The following is a 19,867-nucleotide window of genomic DNA, read 5'->3' as shown; positions in this document are numbered from 1 at the left end:
AGCTCTCACTTCCTTGTTTTTTTTTTTGTTTTTTGTTTTTGTGGTTTTTTTTTAAATACAACTACTAAATGAAGGAATTCTAACACCTCTTGGCTGTTAGGAATATATAACTAATGGTGCCATAATGTAGCTCAGAAAAATGCCAACCATTTAAGAGGCATTAAGTAAGAATGACTAAAGGAAGATGATGTGGCATTATGAAAAGAGAATTACCAGAGAGGGAAAAAGCTGAGGCTAGAAATCTTTTTCTTTTGAGTATTATTGATGCAGAAAATAATTCAGAATTATGGTGTAAAAATAAAGGAGTCTTCTTAAATAAAAGAAGAGGCTGATGATATTGGTGTTCTGTCTCAAGACACACTCTGGATGTACCCTTATTTTTAAAAGCTTTCAGAGAAAGGGAATGGTATTTTAACTAAAATAAAAACTCATTTAGGTCTCACTAAGGGTTTCTGGAGAGACTAAAACCATCTCAAAGGATTAAACATCAAATAAATAGAACTTCTACTCACTTTCATGTTGAAATAACTGGTATTAGACTTGCCCTCCCATTGTAAAGCATCAGAAAACTCACAAAATATGTGAATCAGCTGTTCTCACGCATTGAACAGGACTGTGCAGAGACCATGATCTCCACAACTTTCTGCTTGGAGACACTTTCTTTAGGTGAAGAACCCAAGCAGAACATGGTGGTCTCACCAAGTGAAGAAGAGAGGTCAGAAACTGGGAAGGCTGACATAGCTGGAATATGCAGGACCAGAGAACAAGAGCGGAGGGAGAAAATCTGTGGCTGAATATTGATCTGCATATGCATAGGATAAAATTACATAAAGTCAGGCAAAAAAACTACTGTGGAGCAGTAAGCAGAACTACTGCATTTCAATCACCAGGCCATTCAATAGACACCCAAGAAGAATCATACTTTTGTAGGAGAGCTGAGCAAGGTCTAGAATAAAGAATATTCTGGATTTACCCAAACAAAGCTCAAAAGCAAACATCAAAAGGATCAAGCCTATCTACAAGTCACTTAACACCCTTTAAAGAAATAAATCAAAATCCAGGCTCTTAACAAAGAAACATTCACAATGTACAACATCCAATGAGAAATTACTACCAATGTGGAAAAGGAGGAGAATGTGATTCAAACAGGAAGAAGGCAAAGCCAAAGAAACAGACCCAGAAATAACAAAAATTATGGAATTAGCAGAAAATAATTTTCAAGTAGCTATTATATTCAAGAACTTTAAATGAAAACATAAATATAATGAGAAGAAACATGATGACATTACATGTATATACACACATATTTGTAACAGATGGCAACTGAGATCTATACAAAGAAAGGAATAATGGTAAATATGTGGGTAAATGCAAAATAATTTTGCTTGTTTAAAAATTGTTTTTAAAGATAATTGGCTCTTTGAAACAAAAATAATAACCATATATTGTGGGATTTATAACATATAAAGAAGTAAAAAGTATTAAAAAAAAAAACAGCACAGACAATGGAATGGGACAATGGAAGTAAATTGTTGCAAGGGCCTTACATTATATGGTGCAATATTATTTGGAAATGTGCACTTGAGAAGAATGCATATTCTGCTATTTTTGGGTTAGTATACCATTAATGTTCATTAAATTAAAGGACGCAACTATCCTTCGGTTGGATAGTTTTTTCATGTTTTTTATATTCTTACTTGCTGCTTTCTTGTTGAAGAATTACGGAAAGAATTATGTTGATATCTCCCATTAGAATTGTGGATTTGTTTACTGTTCTTATTAATGGCAAAAGCTGCGATTACTTTTGCACCAACCCAACAGTTTGTAAGATTTTTGCTTCATTTATTTTGAAACTATGTTTTAGGTGTGTAGACATTTTTGATTGTTACATCTTCTTGATATATTGAGCATTTTATCATTTTCAAACGTTTCTCTATATTCCTGATAATATTCTATGACCTTACAAAATGGCGCAATATTATTTGGAAATGTATTATGATAAATTAAAAATGCATTTTGTAAATCCTAAAGCAACCACTAATTAAACAGAGCAAAGAAGTATAGCTAATAAGCTATTTAGTAGAGATTAAATGGAATACAATAAAACCCATGGTTAATCTAAAAGAAGACATGAAGGGAGAATAAAAAGGAAAAAAACACCCAGGACAAACAGAAAAACAGCAAGATAGTAGGCTTAAACCCAACGATATTGATAATTACATTAAATATAAATGATCTAAACAAGAAGTCACCAAACTTACGACCCACCTCCTGTTTTTGTAGATAAAGTTCTACTGGAACACAGTCACACCCATTTATTTATTACCTATGTCTGCCTGCACAGGGCAATGGTAGAAGTGAATAGTTGTAACAGAGACTATAAGATTTACTGTCTGACCCTTAACAGAAATAGTTGCCGACCCCAACCCCCCACCAAACTAAAGACTATAATTTAAAAATGCAATGATTGTTAGACATAATAAAAAACAAAGATCAAACTAAATGTGTCCTAAAAGAAACAGATTTTAAAGACAGACGTACCTACATATGAAAAGTGAATAGACAGAAAAAGATTTACCATGCAAACACTGATCAGAAGACAACTGGGGCAGCTAGATTGGTATCAGATAAAACAGACTTTGGGTCAAAGAATACTTTTAAGAGATGGGTATCTCACTATGTTGCCCAGGCTGATCTCAAACTCCTGAGCTCAATGATTCTCTTGCCTCTGCCTCCCGAGTGGTTGGAATTACAGGCATGTGCCACCATGCCAGACTGGTCATAGAATATTATCAGGAATATACAGAAACATTTGAAAATGATAAAATGCTCAATATATCAAGAAGATGTAACAATCAAAAATGTCTACACACCTAAAACATAGTTTCAAAATAAATGAAGCAAAAATCTTACAAACTATTGGGTTGGTGCAAAAGTAATCGCAGCTTCTGCCATTAATAAGAACAGTAAACAAATCCACAATTCTAATGGGAGATATCAACATAATTCTTTCAGTAATTCTTCAACAAGAAGGCAGCAAGTAATGGTATACTAACCCAAAAATAGCAGAATATGCATTCTTCTCAAGTGCACATGTGCTAGACCATAAAAAAACCTTAACAAAAAAACTAAAATCATATAAGGTGTGTTTTCTGTCCATAATAGAATTAAACTAGAAATCAGTATGAGAAAAGTATTTGTGAGACACCAAAATATTTGGAAATTAAATAATACTTTCTAAGCCATGGGTCACAAGATAAATAAGGAAATATTTAAAACTTCATAAGGAAAATACAATGTATCAAATGTCTGATGAAATTTATAGTAAAAAAAATGCTTGTTTTATAGTAGAAAAAAGATTTTTAATCAGTAATTTAAGTTTGTATCTTGAGAAGCTAGAACAAATAAGAACAAATTAAACAAAGTGAATAGAAAAAAGAAACAAACAGAAGAGTGGGAATCAATGTAATGCAAAATAGACAAACAATAGAGAAAATCATTTAAACCATAAGCTTGTTCTTTAAAAACATCAATACAATTAATAAAGCCCTTGTTAGGATTACCAAGGTAAAGAAAGAAGACACAAATTTTCAATATGGAAAATGAAAAGAAGAGCCATTGTTACAGATCCTACAGATATTAAAAGGATAATAAGAAAATATTATGCATAATTTTATGCCAATAAATTTGAAAACTTTGCTATAAAAATTCCCACATTAAAAACTTCCCACAAAGACAACTCCATTCTAGATGGCTTCACAGTTGAATTCTATCAAGCATTAAAAAATGATAACAATTCTCTCCAGACTCTTCCAGAAAATAGAGGAGAAAGGAACACTTCTCAAGCCATTTCATGAAGCCAGGCTTAACCTAATACAAAAACCAGCAAAGAAATCACAAGAAAAAGACTCTAGAAAAATATCTTTCATGAACATAGGTCCAAATATTCTTAATAAAATATTAGCAAAATCAATTCCAGCAATATATAAGAGTAATAATAGATCATGAAAAAGTGGTTTATAGCCCAAGAATATTAGATGGATTTTACATTTGAAAATCAATCAATGCGTTTACTGTATTAACAGAAAAAGGGAGGGTAAAACCCAACCTAATCATGTCAATAGATTCAGACATCTTCAATACCTATTCATGACTAAAACTCTTAGAAAACTAGAAATAAAAGGGAACATCCTCAAACTGACAATGAGTCATTACATAAATCTTCTGGCTAATGTTATATTTATTGGTTAAAAACAACAAGGAATGATTTGCCTTTAAGATTGGTTGAAAACAAAAGGCTACCTAGTCTCCTTATTTATTCAACATTGTACTAAAGGTCATGAACACTACTCTAAGGTAAGAAAAAACAAAGGGCATAAAGATAGGAAAGATAGAAGTAAAAGTGCCTTTGTTCGAGGATGACATGATAATATATAGAGAAAATCCAAATGAATTTACAAAACAACTGTTAGAAGTAATATGTGAGTGAACCAGGTTTCAGGACATGAGGGCAATATAAAAAGAAATCAACTATATTATTACATAACAACAAAAAACGGGAAATTAAATTAAAATACAGTAGTATTTACAATAGCACCAAAAAGCATGATTAGATTTAACAGAACATGTGTGCAAGACCTATATACTAAAAATGAAACATTGGTGAAAAAATTTTAAAAAGACCTAAATAAATGTAGAGGTAAATCTTTTCATGTATTAGAAAACTCAATATTTTTAAGATGTCAATTCTCCACAATTTAATCTCTAGATTCCATATACTCTCTTTTTGTATAAAAAGACTTGTCTCAATTGACAAGTTCATGCTAATATGTATATAGAAATACAAAGACCTAGAAAAGCAAAAATAATTTTGAGAAAGAGCACATTCAAGGACTAATGCTTCTGGATTTTGAGACCCACTGGGAAGTTTGATTACTCAATACAGTGTGGTGTTGGTTTAAGAACAGAAACCTAGATCAATGGGTGAGAAGAGAAATAGACTCATCCATGTATGCTTAATTGATCTCTCACAAATGTGTCAGGGTAATTCAATGGAAGAAGTGATAGTCTTTTCAACAAACAGTGTTACAGCAATTGAATATTCGTATGAAAAAATGGAACATCAACCCTTACTTTATACCTTATATAAAAATTAACTTAAAATGACTACATGTGTTTGTTTTTCAATTTTATTTTTGAATTTCATGCATCTTACATTTCTTATCATAGTTTCAAGTCTTAAGTTCATTACTCTAAGTGTTAAATCAAAGGACAGGGTGTTACTCAAGTAAATAAATAATTGTTCTTCCCCAAATAGATTTGCCTGGTTGTCTCTCCCCCTCATAGGTATCAGTCGTAGTATGCACAATACACATCTTTAATGACTGTATTTTGAATTTTATTTTACATTTAATGAATATATTTTATATTTTCTAGACCATATATTTAAACATAAAAATAAAACTATAGCTTCTTAAATATTGAAAACTATCTTTTCAATCTTGGAGCAGGCAAAATTTCTAAGATAGGACATGAAAGCACAAACTATTAAAAAATTAATAAATTGAATTTCATCAAAATTAAAAGACACTTCAAAAAATGAAGAAGCAAGCAGAAACTAGGAGAAAATATCCATAAAATATATCTGACAAAGACTTCTATCCAGAATATATAAAGAACTCATAACTCAAAAAAAGGAAAAAATGTTTAAATGGGTAAAATATTTGTGTAGACACTTCACTAAAAAAAAATCCATATGGGTAAAATTAAAAAGACTGACAATACCAAGTACTGACAAGGATGTAGAGCAGCTGGAACTCTTCTATATTACTGAAGAAATATAAAATAATACATCCATTTTGGGAAACATTTTCATACTTTCTTTTTTCCAGCTTTATTGAGGTATAACTCACAAATAAAATATTGTAAGTTTAAGGTGTGCAATGTGATGATTTGATATACATAAACATTGTGAAATGAATACCACACTCAAGCTAATTTACATATCCATAACTTCCTACAGTTGCCTTTTTTGTATGTGGTGACAATAAGTTCTATTCTCTTAACAAATTTCAAGTATACAATACGTTTTATTAACTTTTAAGTATATTAAGTATATTAGATATGCAGAACTTATTCCTCTTATAACTGAAAGTTTGTACTCTTTGACCAACATCTTCCCATTCCACCTTCTCCCTGCCCCCTCGTAAATACTCTTACACTCTCTGTTTGACTTTTTTAGAATCCACATGTAAGTGAGATCATGCAGTATTTGCCTTTCTGTGTCTGGCTTATTTAGCTTAGCATGATGTCCTCCAGGTTCATCCATATTGTTGCAAATGAAAAGTTTCCTTGTTTTTTTAAGGCTGAATAATATTCTATTGCATACGGATAAAACAAGTTTTTGTATCCATTCATCTGTTGACAGATATTTATGTTGCTTCCATATCTTAGCTATTGCGAATAATGCTGTAATGATCATGTGAGTGTGGATATCTCTTTGAGATAGTGGTTTATTTTATTTTACTTATTTTTTTGAGACGGAGTCTCGCTCAGTCGCCCAGGCTGGAGTGCAGTGGTGCGATCTCGGCTCACTGCAAGCTGTGCCTCCCGGGTTCACGCCATTCTCCTACCTCAGCCCCCCGAGTAGCTGGGACTGCAGATGCCCGCCACCACGCCCAGCTAATTTTTTTGTATTTTTAGTAGAGATGGGGTTTCACCGTGTTAGCCAGGATGGTCTCGATCTCCTGACCTCGTGATCCGCCCACCTTGGCCTCCCAAAGTGCTGGGATTACAGGCATGAGCCACCACGCCTGGCCCGATTTTTTTTTTTTACATATAAAATAACCCAGTGAAGAGTAAGCTATAAATTATAATTTTTCTCTTCAGCATTGTACATGTGGTCCTATAAAACTTGGAGCTTACTTCATTTTTAGCATGAAAGTGATCTACTTCAAAGCAGCATGCATTTTCCTTCATGATATGGTGCTATTTTTCCTCATCAACTAAAACCTAGCAAACTAACATACCAGTCTAACATACCAATATAGTTCTTTGACATGGCAACTTCTCTGACTTCAATGTGAACAGAGCCTCTTGGTATCTGCACCACTTCCATGTAGCCTGGAACACAGAAGACAGCCAGTATTAAGCAGCCTTGGTCAGGAAATGAGAATTTGGTAACCATTCAATACTAATAGTTTCCTTATTATTCCATTCTTTCTTTGACTTTGCATTTTATGAGTTATGAAATATGGGCAAATTACCCTTTGGGTTCAATGGACACATTTTAGAGAAACAGTATTAACAGTCTTTTTCTCTAAAATCATCTCAAGATATTTTAAAAGCCTCAACACGTATAATAATGGTTCCTTTTCTTCCTCAGCACATGCCCCTCATATCAATGCTCTGTGAGAATGTACACCTTAAAGAAACATGGCTAAATGAAGTTAAGCAGGGAGAATATTTCCTTAAAATATCTTACATGAAGCCACGTTTGACACTAAAATGACTGAAGGCAATTTGGGGAAGAAAATATTGTCTCCCTAAATAAAGAAATCTGAAAAAAGGGGGTAGAGGAAACCAAGGGTTTTGGCTCCTCCCAGTACACCAGAGGTGTGAGGAAGAGTTGTCTCTACATACTCACCTCCCCTGGGCAGTGAATCATTGAAGAACCCTTCAATGGCATCACATGTGCTTCCGTCCCCTCCACAGACTCGACATCTATCTTCCCTAGCGTCAGATCCCAAAATATTATCACAACCTACGTGCTGAAAACACAGAGGAATATGCAGTGCGTCAAGAAAGAAATTATTGGAATCATCACCAATCAAATACATATAACTTATTTATGTGCTTGTTTTTCCAGTAAAGAAAATAAAAATAAGGTAATCCATGAATAAAAACCATACTTGGGTCTTTGTTATTTGAAAAACTTGGATACTGCCATAAAAATGACCTTTTTCTTCAAGAAAATAAAGTACCCCTTGCCCACAGATACATAAACACACACAAATATCATACACAAACTGAATCATTATCAGATATATTTGTAGACAAGTAGCCAGAAGGATAGAAAGTTTTCCAAGAAATTATGAGACTAAATAAAATGGTGCTTTTTATCTCATCTTTCTCAGTTTGAAGCACTTAATTTGTGCTTCTCTTTAAAGTAAAACAAAACCAGACAAGTAAAAAAATTTATGAAAATAGTGGTTTTTGTGGCTTTTCTTATTATGACACAATCATACACAGATCTAGGAAAATAGCATGGATTTGCTCCTACAATTCCCAACTAGTCTGACTAATTCCCTAAAGCAAATGCTTTAATAAGATAAAGACTAACTCCACAATGAAAACCATTGTAAATGCTTCAAAAGGAGATAAAGTAGGAGGAGCATTACTGTTTCACACTTTGAGGAAAATTTATGCTATGAAATTTATCAAATAATCTTCCAAAAGAACATATGGTAGGCATATGAATAAGAGCTGAATCCTCATTCTCTCTCTTTTTCTATCATTTTGTTTGTAAACAGAACAGAAGAATAACGGAAATTAAAATCCAAAATATTTTCATATTTCTGGCAATTATTGTAAAAATAACTAGAATACCAGAATAAAGCACATTTGTATGGTGCTTGAATATGAATGGGTCATTTTACCTTTATATATTTTATTATTCTTAATGGGAAGTGAATTTCTCCAAAATGTGGCCCTCTTTTTTTAACAAAATTAAACATAGTGTTAAATAGGAGTTAATGAGAAAAAGACAAAAGTCTCAAAAACCCCGACAGAAAGGAGTAAAATCTGAGCAACCTTGCATTCTCCATTGATGCAGATATCCAGTGAATCCGCATTGCACTGGGTCCCATCGATCACCGCAGGAGCACGTTCAGTGTAGAAATTATAACCTTCAGCCAAGCAGTTTAATGCACAAGGTTTTACCCCACCTGGACAAATACAGTAGAAGATAAATAAGTGGAGTGGTTGTCCTAATGATGAGTGATTCAGTATTATCCATAGCAAATTTATAATTCATGTAGACATAATTCCCTGCTTACATGCCTGATTGTGTAGGTTTCTTTCCTCCTTTTCTAAAATTTCACCTTTATTTTAATTGATTGTGCAACTTAAAGGGGGACTTAATCAGCAGTTTTCAGGTTTAAAAGTTTCAGGTATTTCCATTATATATTTGTAATATAATTATATATTTATAATGTATTTTATATTTCTTGTTCCATTATATATTTATAATTTAGGTAAAAAAGGATCATAGTGAAGGTAATTGAATGCTTTTTTTAAAAAAAAATGAAAGAAAAACAATTTTTTTTGAGATGGAGTCTCACTCTGTCGCCCAGCCTGGAGTGCAGTGGCGCCATCTCGGCTCACTGCAACCTCTGCCTCCTGAATTCAAGAGATTCTCCTGCCTCAGCTTCCTGAGTAGCTGGGATTACAGGCGCCTGCCACTATGCCCATCTAATTTTTGTATTTTTAGTAGAGACGAGGTTTCACCATGTTAGTCAGGCTGGCCTTGAACTCCTAACCTCAGGTGATCCACCTGCTTCAGCCTCCCAAAGTGCTGGAATTATACAGGTGTGAGCCACTGCACCGGCCAAGAAAAACAATTTTTTTAAAAAACCTAAGAAAATAAACTTTAAGGACGCTTGCAAAAAGAACCTTGTCTAACAAATAGAAGTTTCTACTACATATGTTACTGAAGCTGATACAAAAACTCTGCTACATCAAGCAAGGATGTGGTAGTTATAAAATAAAATAAAACTAAATTTGTACCTGCCTTAAACATATCATAGTCTGTGAACCTGGATTTAGCAAGGATATAAATTTTTATGATTAGCAAATCAAAACTAAAATTAACTATAACTTTAAATTTGAATAATTCTCATCAAATTAATCAAAGATAAATATAAAATATAGTATTACATTTGAATAATTAAAACACTAATTTTCTTTGTGAATAAATACATATAGTAATTTGAACATTTTCATTTTGTCATTGAAATTTGTGTTAAGGCTGAAGTTAAAAATAGGCTTAACTAATAGAAATTTTAAAAAAACAGAGTATATATCATAACTACAGTATATTGGAAAAATAGCAATAAATGTGGAGTTACTGTATTAAAAGCAGCACATGATAAAGCTACTATTTATAAAAATGTAATTATTGACTAAATCATGACTTAAAATATTTTCTTTTGTACCTCTATTTCATCACTTTGACCATATCTAATTATGCTGCTAAAATTTCTCTTTGAAATAAAGACTACTTTTAATAAAGGAAATAAAGCAGAAAGATGAAATGACGTGCCTGCATCTCAGTGAAGTTTTTAGAAATCATGTTTCTGCAGGTTGACGGTAAGTAAAGAAAAAAAAAATAGACTGGGTGGTAGAGTCAATGATAAATTAGAGAGAGCATATTCCAATAAAGGAGATCACTGCTACAGTTGAATGTTGTTCAACTGTACAGTTGAATGTTGTTCAACTGTACAGTTGAATGTTGTTATGCAAGAAGATAGTCCAATATTGTCAGTCTGTTTTTTCAAGAAGAGATGAAAACAAGTTTTTTTTCCCATCTAAACTCTTCTTGTTTTTAAATGTAACAACTGATCCAAAGTTTTGTAAAAAAAATTAAAAATACTGTGGGAGGCTAAAATATGTATGCAGATAAAAACTGGTCGCTAAATTGCCAACTTACAACCTCTGGCCTGAGTCTATATTTTCTTCCATTTTCAATGTTTCTAGGCTATAGAGCTTCTATCTAACTTATAATGTGATTTTTAGCCTTAGGTTAATGATTAATGATTAATTTTGCCATACTGAGCATAGAAATAACAAGTAATAAATAAAATAATTTCTTCCCAAACTGATAACAAAACTACTTATATTTATTTTTATATGATTCTCATGAACTAAATTACCCTAGATGTCCATGAATCTTAACAGAAATTTCTTCATTATTACCTAATACAGTTCTTCTCTTATTTTTTTATTGTAATGCTTTGGAATTTAATATAGCATTTTATGCATTAGGCTTTTAAAAGAGAAACTGAGTCTTCTGTTTATTCCATTTTAACATTAATTATGTAAGGTAATATTTGATAGGCAGGACATATAAATACTACGGTTATAATCCTTAGCCCACTATATTATGTGATGAAAATGGGAATAAGTTTCTTGTTTACTGCTGAAGATGTGTTCAGCTTCTTCTGATATAATGAGCTTTCAGAAAAGGTACTAGAGTGACATCAGCAAGATGGTGGAAGAGGAGCTTTCTATTGTCATCTTCCTGCAGAAAGATCAATTCTGACAGCTACTTATAGACAAGTGTACTTTCATGGGACTCCAGCAGAAAAGTTCCAGCATGCCATTGGAGAAAAAAAAAATCCCCAAACAGATAAATTGAAGAGGTTTAAGACCAGTTTCACTTCACCTGTATCACACCTCCCTCAAGGCAGCACAGCTCAGTGAAAAGAGAGACTCCCTGCCACCCTCCCCAGCCTGTGATTCTCCCACAGGGGAAAGTGAGAGTACAGAGAGTAAGCACCAAGCTCCCCTAGCTGTGTGGGACACTGCCTAAGAGTCCTACTGTTTCCTTGCCTCATCCAGAATACTGAGGTGATCAGCATGGCTAAGTGGTTGGAAGAGCCTGGGAGTAGAGGCGAGAGGCCATAGGCCCAAGTAACCACTCCATGGACTCTGTTGGGAAGCCTAACTCATGAGCCATTTAAGATGTTTTGCCTATGGGCCACCTCACAACTAGCCAACAGTTGCGTCAAAAACTCTGCATGCCCCATCCTCCCCCAACTGCTATATGCCAGCTGCCCAAGCATGTTCCCATGGATGAAAGTGTAAGCATTTTATGCAGACAGCCACCACAACTTTGTAGGATTGGGAGAAGTCATGACTTGAGCATTTAGGAAACCACCCTAGAAAAAACAAACAGGAGGCTCTCAGCACCTGGTTCAGCTATGTGGAATCCAGAGAGGGGTACATTCTTAAGAATTCCTCCCCAAGACAGAATAAGAGGTGTGGAGTAGGCACATCCATAGAAAAGGTCTGAGAGAGCCTCAGAATCTTTAACTGGGCTGTATGGTGAAGACATTTTTCTCTGGAAGCCAATCAGTAAAGACTGCATTCTCCAAATGCAAAGACAGCAACACAACACTTCAAGGAACCAGAATAAAAATCAGGAAAACATGATACCACTGAAGAAACATAGTAATATTCCAATAACCAACCCCAAAGACATGGAGATCAATGAATGGCATGAAAAACAATTCAAAATAATTGTTTCAAGGAAGGGGAGGGAACTATAAGAGAACACAGACAACTTAATGAAATCAGAAAAACAATACATGAACAAAGTGAGAAGTTCAATAAAGAGACAGAAATCATTAATCAAAACAGATTCTGGAGGTGAAAAAAAAATGAATAAAATGAAAAAATGCAATAGAGAGCATCAACAGTAGACTTGATCTAGCAGAGGAAAGAATCTATGAACTTGAAGAGGGGTCATTTAAAACTCTGCAGTCAGAGGAAAAAGAATAAAAAGGATTTATGGGACATCACCAAGATAACTACATTTTCACATTATAGGAATCTTACATGGAAAAGAAAGTGGAACAGGTTTATTTAAAGAAATAATGGCTGAAAACTTCCCAAATCTAGAGAGCAATATGGACATTCAAATACATGAAGCTCAAAGATCTCTAATAAGGCTCAACCCAATGAAGACTTCACACACACATTATAATTAAACTGTCAAAAATCAAGGACAAAGAATTTTGAAGGCAAGAGAAAAAAGATTCATAACATACAAGGGAACTCCATAGGTCTATCAGCAGATTTCTCAGCAGAATCCCTGCAGGCCAGAAGAGGCTGATAGCTACACTAATTTGTGAATGGACTACAATATAAAAAGATAAGACTATAACATCAAAAATATAAAATAGAAGAGTAAAAGTGTCAAATTTTTGTATATGATTGAAGGTAAGTTGTTAACAGCTTAAAACAGACTATTATAACTATAGATTTTTATATAAGCTTCATGGTAATCACAAAGGAAAATACCTATAGCAGATATATATATATCTGCTATATATATATATATATATGAAATCAAAGCATACTACTACAGAAAATCATCAAATTACAAAGGAAGACAGCCAGAGAAAAATAAAGAAACAAAGAAGTCTATAAAACTGCCAGAAACAATTGACAAGATACAAGTAGTAATTATTGAAACATAATTACTATAAATGTAAATGGATTAAATTCTACAATGAAAAACAAAATGAATTTTTTTTAAAAAAACAAGACAACTCTATATTGCCTACAAGTGACTCACTTCAGATTAGTAACACACATAGACTAAAAGTGAAGTGATGGGAAAATATATTCCATGGAAACAGAAACCAAAACAGAGCTGGGAGAGCTATACTTCTATCACGCAAAATAGGCTATTAGTCAAAAACTGTAACAAGAGACAAAGTCACTATATAATGATAAAGGAGTCAATTCATGAATTCAGTATAATTTACCATTGTAAATATGCACCCAACATTGGAGTACCTAAATATATAATGCAATATTAAAATACAATGAGAGAAATAGACAACAATTCAATAGGAAGATACTTCAGTAGTCTACTTTCAACAATGGATAGATCATCCAGACAGGATCCCAATAAGAAAAAGATGCACTTGAATTATACTTTAGAGCAAATAGAATGAACAGACATACAAAAAATTCCATCCAGAAGCATCAAAATATACTATCTTTTCAAGCCCACACAGAAAATTTTCCAGGATACATATATGTTAGGCCACAAAACAAGTCTTAACAAATTTAAGATTGAAATCATATCAAGCATTTTTCTGACCACAATGGTATAAAACTAGAAATCAGTTACAAAAAGAAAATGGGAAAATTCACAAATATGTGGAAATTAAAGAACGTGCTCCTGAACAATCAATGGGCCAAAGAAGAAATAAAAAAGTAAATTTAAAAGTATCTTATGACAAGCAGCTAGGTGTGGTGGCTCACACCTGTAATCCCAGCACTTTGGGAGGCCAAGGTAGGTGGATCACTTGAGGTCAGGAGTTTGAGATCAGCCAGGTCAACACGTTGAAACCTAGTCTCTACTAAAACTACAAAAAGTTAGCCAGTTATGGTGCTACACATCTGTAATCCCAGGTACTCGGGAGGCTGAGGCAGGAGAATCACGTGACCCTGGGAAGTAGAGGTTGCAGTCAGCCAAGATTGCACCACTGCCCTCCAGCCTGGATGACTAAATGAGATTCTGTCTCAAAAACAAACAAACAACAACAAAAAAACCCAAAACAAACAAACAAAAAACCTTATGACAAGTAAAAACAGAAACACAACATTCCAAAACTTATGAGATGCTGCAAATGCACTACAAGGAGAAAAGCTTATAGCAATAAATGTCTAACATGAAAAAAGGAGAAAGATTTCAAACAAACAACTTAACTTTACATCTCAAGGAACTAGAAAAGGAAGAATAAACTAACCCCAAAGTTAGAAGAAGGAACAAAATAACAAAGCTCAGGGCAGAAATAAATAGAGAAAAGAAAATGAATTGAAAAGATAAACAAAACTGAGTTGGTTTTTTTGAAGATAAACAAAATTGACATATCTTTAGCTACACTAGGAGAGAAAGAGAAAAGCCTCAAATAAAAATCAGAAATGAAAGAGGAGACATTACAACGGACACCACAGAAATGCAAAGGACCATGAGACTACTATGGACACTTATATGTCAACAATTTAAACTAGAAGAAATGAATAAAGTTCTAGAGACATACAACAAAGACTGAATCATGAAGTCTGAATAGAAAATCTGAACAGAACAATAATAAGAAGAGAGGCTGAAACACTAAAAACAAAACAAAACAAAAAACCTCTCATCAAATAAAAGTGCAATATTATACTTCACCAGTGAATTATACCAAACATTCAAAGAAGAATTAAGACCAATTTTTCTTACACTCTTTCAAAAACATTGCAGAGAAGGAAATACTCCAAATGCATTTTATGAGGGCAGCATTACCCTGATAACAAGCCGGACAATGATACTAACAGAAAAGAAAATTACAGGCCAATATCCCTGATGAACATGGATGTAAAAGTTTTTGACAAAATACTAGCAAATTAAATTAAATAGCAAATTAAAAGGATCATTCAACATGATCAAGTAGGGTTTATCCTGAGGATGCAAGGATGATTCAACATACACAAATCAGGCACTGTAATACACCATGTTAACAAAATGAAGGAGAAAATCCAAATGATCGTTACAATAGATGCAAAAATAGCATCTGACAAAATTCAATATTTTTTCATTATAAAAATTAAGGATAGAAAGAATATACCTCAACACAATAAATGTCCTATATGATAAGCCCACAGCTAACATCATACTCAGTGATGAAAGGCTGACATTTTTTCCTCTAAGATCAGGAACAAGGTAACGATGCCCATTCTCACTACTTCCATTCAATATAGTACTGAAGTCCTAGTCTGAGCAAGTAAGCAAGAAAAAGAAACAAAAGGCATGCAAGACGGAATGGAAGAAGAAAAATTGTCTCTGTTTGCTGACAACATATTCTTATACATAGAAAACCCTAAAGGCTCCACCAAAAGCTGTTAGAACTAATACCATAATTCAGTAAATACAGACACTAAAATCAACAAACAAAAATCAGTCCATTTCTATAGGCCAACAATGAATTACATAAGACAGAAATTAAGAAAACAATCTTATTTAAAATATCATCAAAAATAGGTATAACACTGATGAAAAAAATTGAAGAACACACAAATAATAGAAAGATGTCATGTGTTCACGGATTGGAAAGATCAATATTGTCAAAATGTCCATACTTCCCAAAGTGATCTATGGATTCAATGCAATCTCTATCAAAATTCCAATGATATTTTTCATAAAAATAGAAAAAAAAATCCTAAAATTCATATGAAACTAAAAAGACTCCAGATAGCCACAGCAATCTTAAGCAAGATTTTTGAACTATATTACTAACCTGTAGCAATCAGAACAGTATAGTATTTTATTAAAACAGATAAGTAGAACAATGGAACAAATATTAAGCCTGAAAATAAGCCCATGCATATATAGTCAACTAATCTTTGACAAAGGTGCCAAGAAAATAGAGTGAGGAGAGGATAGTCTCTTCAATAAGTGCTGTTGGGGAAAATAGATGTTCACATGCAAAAAAGGAAAAAAAAAAAAAAGAAAGAAAAAGAAATTGGATGTTTATACCATACACAAAAATCAACTGAAATGGGATTGAAGAATTAAACATAAGACTACTAGAAGAAAACGTAAGGGCAAAGCTCCAGCACGATGGTCTTGGCAATGATTTCTTGGATATGACACCAAAAGCACAGACAACAAATGTCAAAATAAACAAGCAAGGCTATGTCAAACTAAAAAGTTTCTGCACAGCAAAGGAAACGATCAATATAATGAAAAGGCAATCCACAGAATAGGAGAAAATACCCAAAACATATAAGGAACTCATACAACTCACTAGTTTAAAAAAAACAACTAATTAAAAAATAGGCAAAGAATGTGAATAGACATTTTTTTTTTTCCCAAAGAAGAGATACAAATGGCCAACAGGTATACGAAAAGGTGTACAAAATCACTAATCATAAGGGAAATGCAAATAAAAACCACCATGAGATATTACCTCACACATGTTAGGATGGCTAGTACAAAAAAGTCACAAGATAATAAGTATAGGTAAGGATGTGGAGAAAAGAAAATTCTTATATACATTATTGGTGGGAATGTAAACTAGCAGTGCCATTATGGAAAACAGTATGCAGGCTTCTCCAAAAATTAAAAATAGAATAACCATATGATCCAGCAATCCCACTTCTGGGTATATATCCAAAGGAAATGAAATCACTATCTTGAAGAGATACCTACGCTCCCATGTTCACTGAAGCATTATTCACATTAGTCAAGATATGGAAACAACCCAAGTGTCTGTCAACAGATGAATGGATAAGAAAATTGTTTTATACAGATATATAGAATGAAATATCATTCCATCTTAAATGAGAAAGAAATAAAGAAATGCTGGGGCACATCATGCTGACAGAAATAAGTCAGATACAAATACTGTATGATCTCACTTATATGTGGAATCTAAAAAAGTCAAACTCATAGAGAGAAGGGTGCTTATCAGGGATTAGGTGGAAATAGGGAGATGTTGCTCACAGGGTACAAGCTTTCAGTTATAAGAGGGATCAGTTCTAGAGATCTAATATAGTATAGTTAAGAATAATGTATAGTATATTTTAAATTTGTTGAGAGTAGATCTTAGGTATTCTCATCATACACAGAAAAAAGGTAACTATGTGAGGTGATGGATACATTAATTAGCTTGATTATGGTAATCATTTCACAGTATATATGTATATCAAAACATTACATTATACACCTTAACTGTATACAATTTTTATTTGTCAATTATATGTCAGGGAAACGGGGGGAAAAAAGTAAGGCTGTTGTGATGGTTAATACTGTGTGTCAACTTGATTGGATTGAAGGATACAAAGTACAGATTCTGGGTGTGTCTGTGAGGGTATTGCCAGAGGAGATTAACATCTGAGTCAGTGGCCTAGGAAAGGCAGACCTGCCCTTAACCTGGGTGGGCACAATCTACTCAGCTGCTAGCTAGGCTAGAATATAAGCAGGCAGAAAAATGTGAAAAGAGAGACTGGCCTAGCGTCCCAGACTACATCTTTCTCCCATGCTGGATGCTTCCTGCCCTCGAACATTTGACTCCAAGCTCTTCAATTTTGAAACTCAGACTGGCTCTCTTTGCTCCTCAGCCTATAGATGGCCTATTGTGGGACCCTGTGATTGTGTGAGCTAATACTTAATAAACTCCCCTTTATATATATTCCATCAGTTCTGTCCCTCTAGAGAATCCTGACTAAGGCCGGGCGCGGTGGCTCAAGCCTGGAATCCCAGCACTTTGGGAGGCCGAGACGGGCGGATCACGAGGTCAGGAGCTCGAGATCATCCTGGCTAACTCAATGAAACCTCGTCTCTACTAAAAAATACAAAAAAAAAAACCAAAAAACAAAAAAAAAACCAAAAACAAACTAGCCGGGCAAGGTGGCGGGCGCCTGTAGTCCCAGCTACTCAGGAGGCTCAGGCAGGAGAATGGCCTAAACCTGGGAGGCGGAGCTTGCAGTGAGCTGAGATCCAGCCACTGCACTCCAGCCTGGGCCACAGAGCGAGGCTCCCTCTCAAAAAAAAAAAAAAAAAAAAAAGAGAACCCTGACTAATACAGTTGTTAATTCCAGAAAGGAATTAAAATGATTTTCTAAATGAAAGGTCATATTAACCAATTACCTTAAGCTAATGCTTAGTATGAATTTAGGATTAATTCAATATGCATGAAATTATGTAGATGGTAATTATTAAGTCTGTAAATTATTTCAGACACTTCTCCTATACTATGGCAAAACAATCTCAAAGGTATATGCACCTAATAAAAAAGATTCAAATACATGAAGCAAAATCTTCTTAAAAATGAAAGCAAAGCCATATAATAGTTGGAGATTTTAACACACCACTCTCAATAATTGATACAATAAGGGTAGACAAAAATCAGAAAGAATATAAAAGATTGAACAACATTCTCAACCAAGTTGATCTCATAGATATCTATAGAACACTATATAGCCAATAACAGAAGAAAACATTACTTTCCAAGTATACATAGAACATTCACCAAGAAAAGAGTATTCTCTAATCTTTTTTCTTTCTTTTTTCTAAGACAGGTTCTCACTCTGCAGTGGTGTGATCATAGGTCACTGCAGCCTCCACCTCTTGAGCTCAAGTGATTCTCCCACCTCAACCTCCTGAGTAGCTGAGACTACAGGCATGTACCACTGCACCCAACTAATTTTTTATTTTTTGTATGGACAAGGTCTCACTATGTTGCCCAGGATGGTCTCCAACTCCTGGGCTAAGGAAATCCTCTCACCTTGGCCTCCCAAAGTGCTGAGATTACAGGCATGATCCACCACACCTGGCCTATTCTCTAATCTTAATGAAATTAAATTATATATGAACAACAAAAAATTCTAGAAAATTTCAAATATTTGGAAATTAAAACAAAATGGTTCTAAGTAACCCAGAGGTCAAAGAACTCACAATGTAAATAAAATAGTTTGAACTAAAAGCTATAAAAATATAACATCAAATTTTGGAAATGTAAAAGAGCAAAAGAAACTGAAAATAAATAAGAAAATAATAACTATAAGAACAAAAATAAATAAGTTAGAAAAAAAGACAAATTACAGGAAAGAGTACCAAAGCAAAAATTTGGTTCTTTGAAAAGATAAATAAAATTGTTAAATCCCAAACAAGACTGACCAAGAAAAACAGTGAAAACACAAATTATCAATATCAGAAATGAAAGCATACATCACTACAGATTTTATAAATATTAATATTAAATGGCATAACAAGAGAATGTTATGATCAATTTTATATCAATAAACTGGACCACATGGGTATAACATACATTTCTTAAAGACACAAAATCAAAAACTGAAACAAGGCCAGGCATGGTGGCTCACACCTATAATCCCAGTACTTTGGCAGGCTGAGATTGAAGAATCCCTTGAGCTTAGGAGTTTGAGACCAGCCTAGACAATATAGCAAGATGTAGTCTCTACTGAAAATAAAAATTAAGTATTAACTAGTCCGGTGTGGTGGCCAGCTACTCAGGAGGCTGAGGAAGAAGGATCTCTTGAGCTCGGGAGATGGAGCCTGCAGTGA

The 19,867-nt window shown here is 33.7% G+C and overlaps 1 protein-coding gene across 1 annotated transcript in view; it reads right to left on the bottom strand.

Annotated features, from left to right (window-relative positions):
* The window catches only part of ADAMTS6 (ADAM metallopeptidase with thrombospondin type 1 motif, 6), a 336,516-nt gene that overhangs the window by 63,052 nt on the left and 253,597 nt on the right, over nucleotides 1-19,867 (bottom strand). The window contains exons 16-18 of the mRNA XM_011966761.1: nucleotides 8,812-8,945; nucleotides 7,646-7,769; nucleotides 7,042-7,122 (exon numbers count right to left, since the gene is read on the bottom strand). Of these exons, the coding sequence (XP_011822151.1) occupies nucleotides 7,042-7,122; nucleotides 7,646-7,769; nucleotides 8,812-8,945 (339 nt within the window). The remainder of the gene's footprint in view (nucleotides 1-7,041; nucleotides 7,123-7,645; nucleotides 7,770-8,811; nucleotides 8,946-19,867) is intronic.

This window comes from Mandrillus leucophaeus, unplaced genomic scaffold (genome assembly GCF_000951045.1).
Source record: "Mandrillus leucophaeus isolate KB7577 unplaced genomic scaffold, Mleu.le_1.0 Scaffold771, whole genome shotgun sequence".
NCBI classification, from domain to species: Eukaryota; Metazoa; Chordata; class Mammalia; order Primates; family Cercopithecidae; genus Mandrillus; species Mandrillus leucophaeus.
This window is presented reverse-complemented; position numbering and strand designations above follow the sequence as displayed.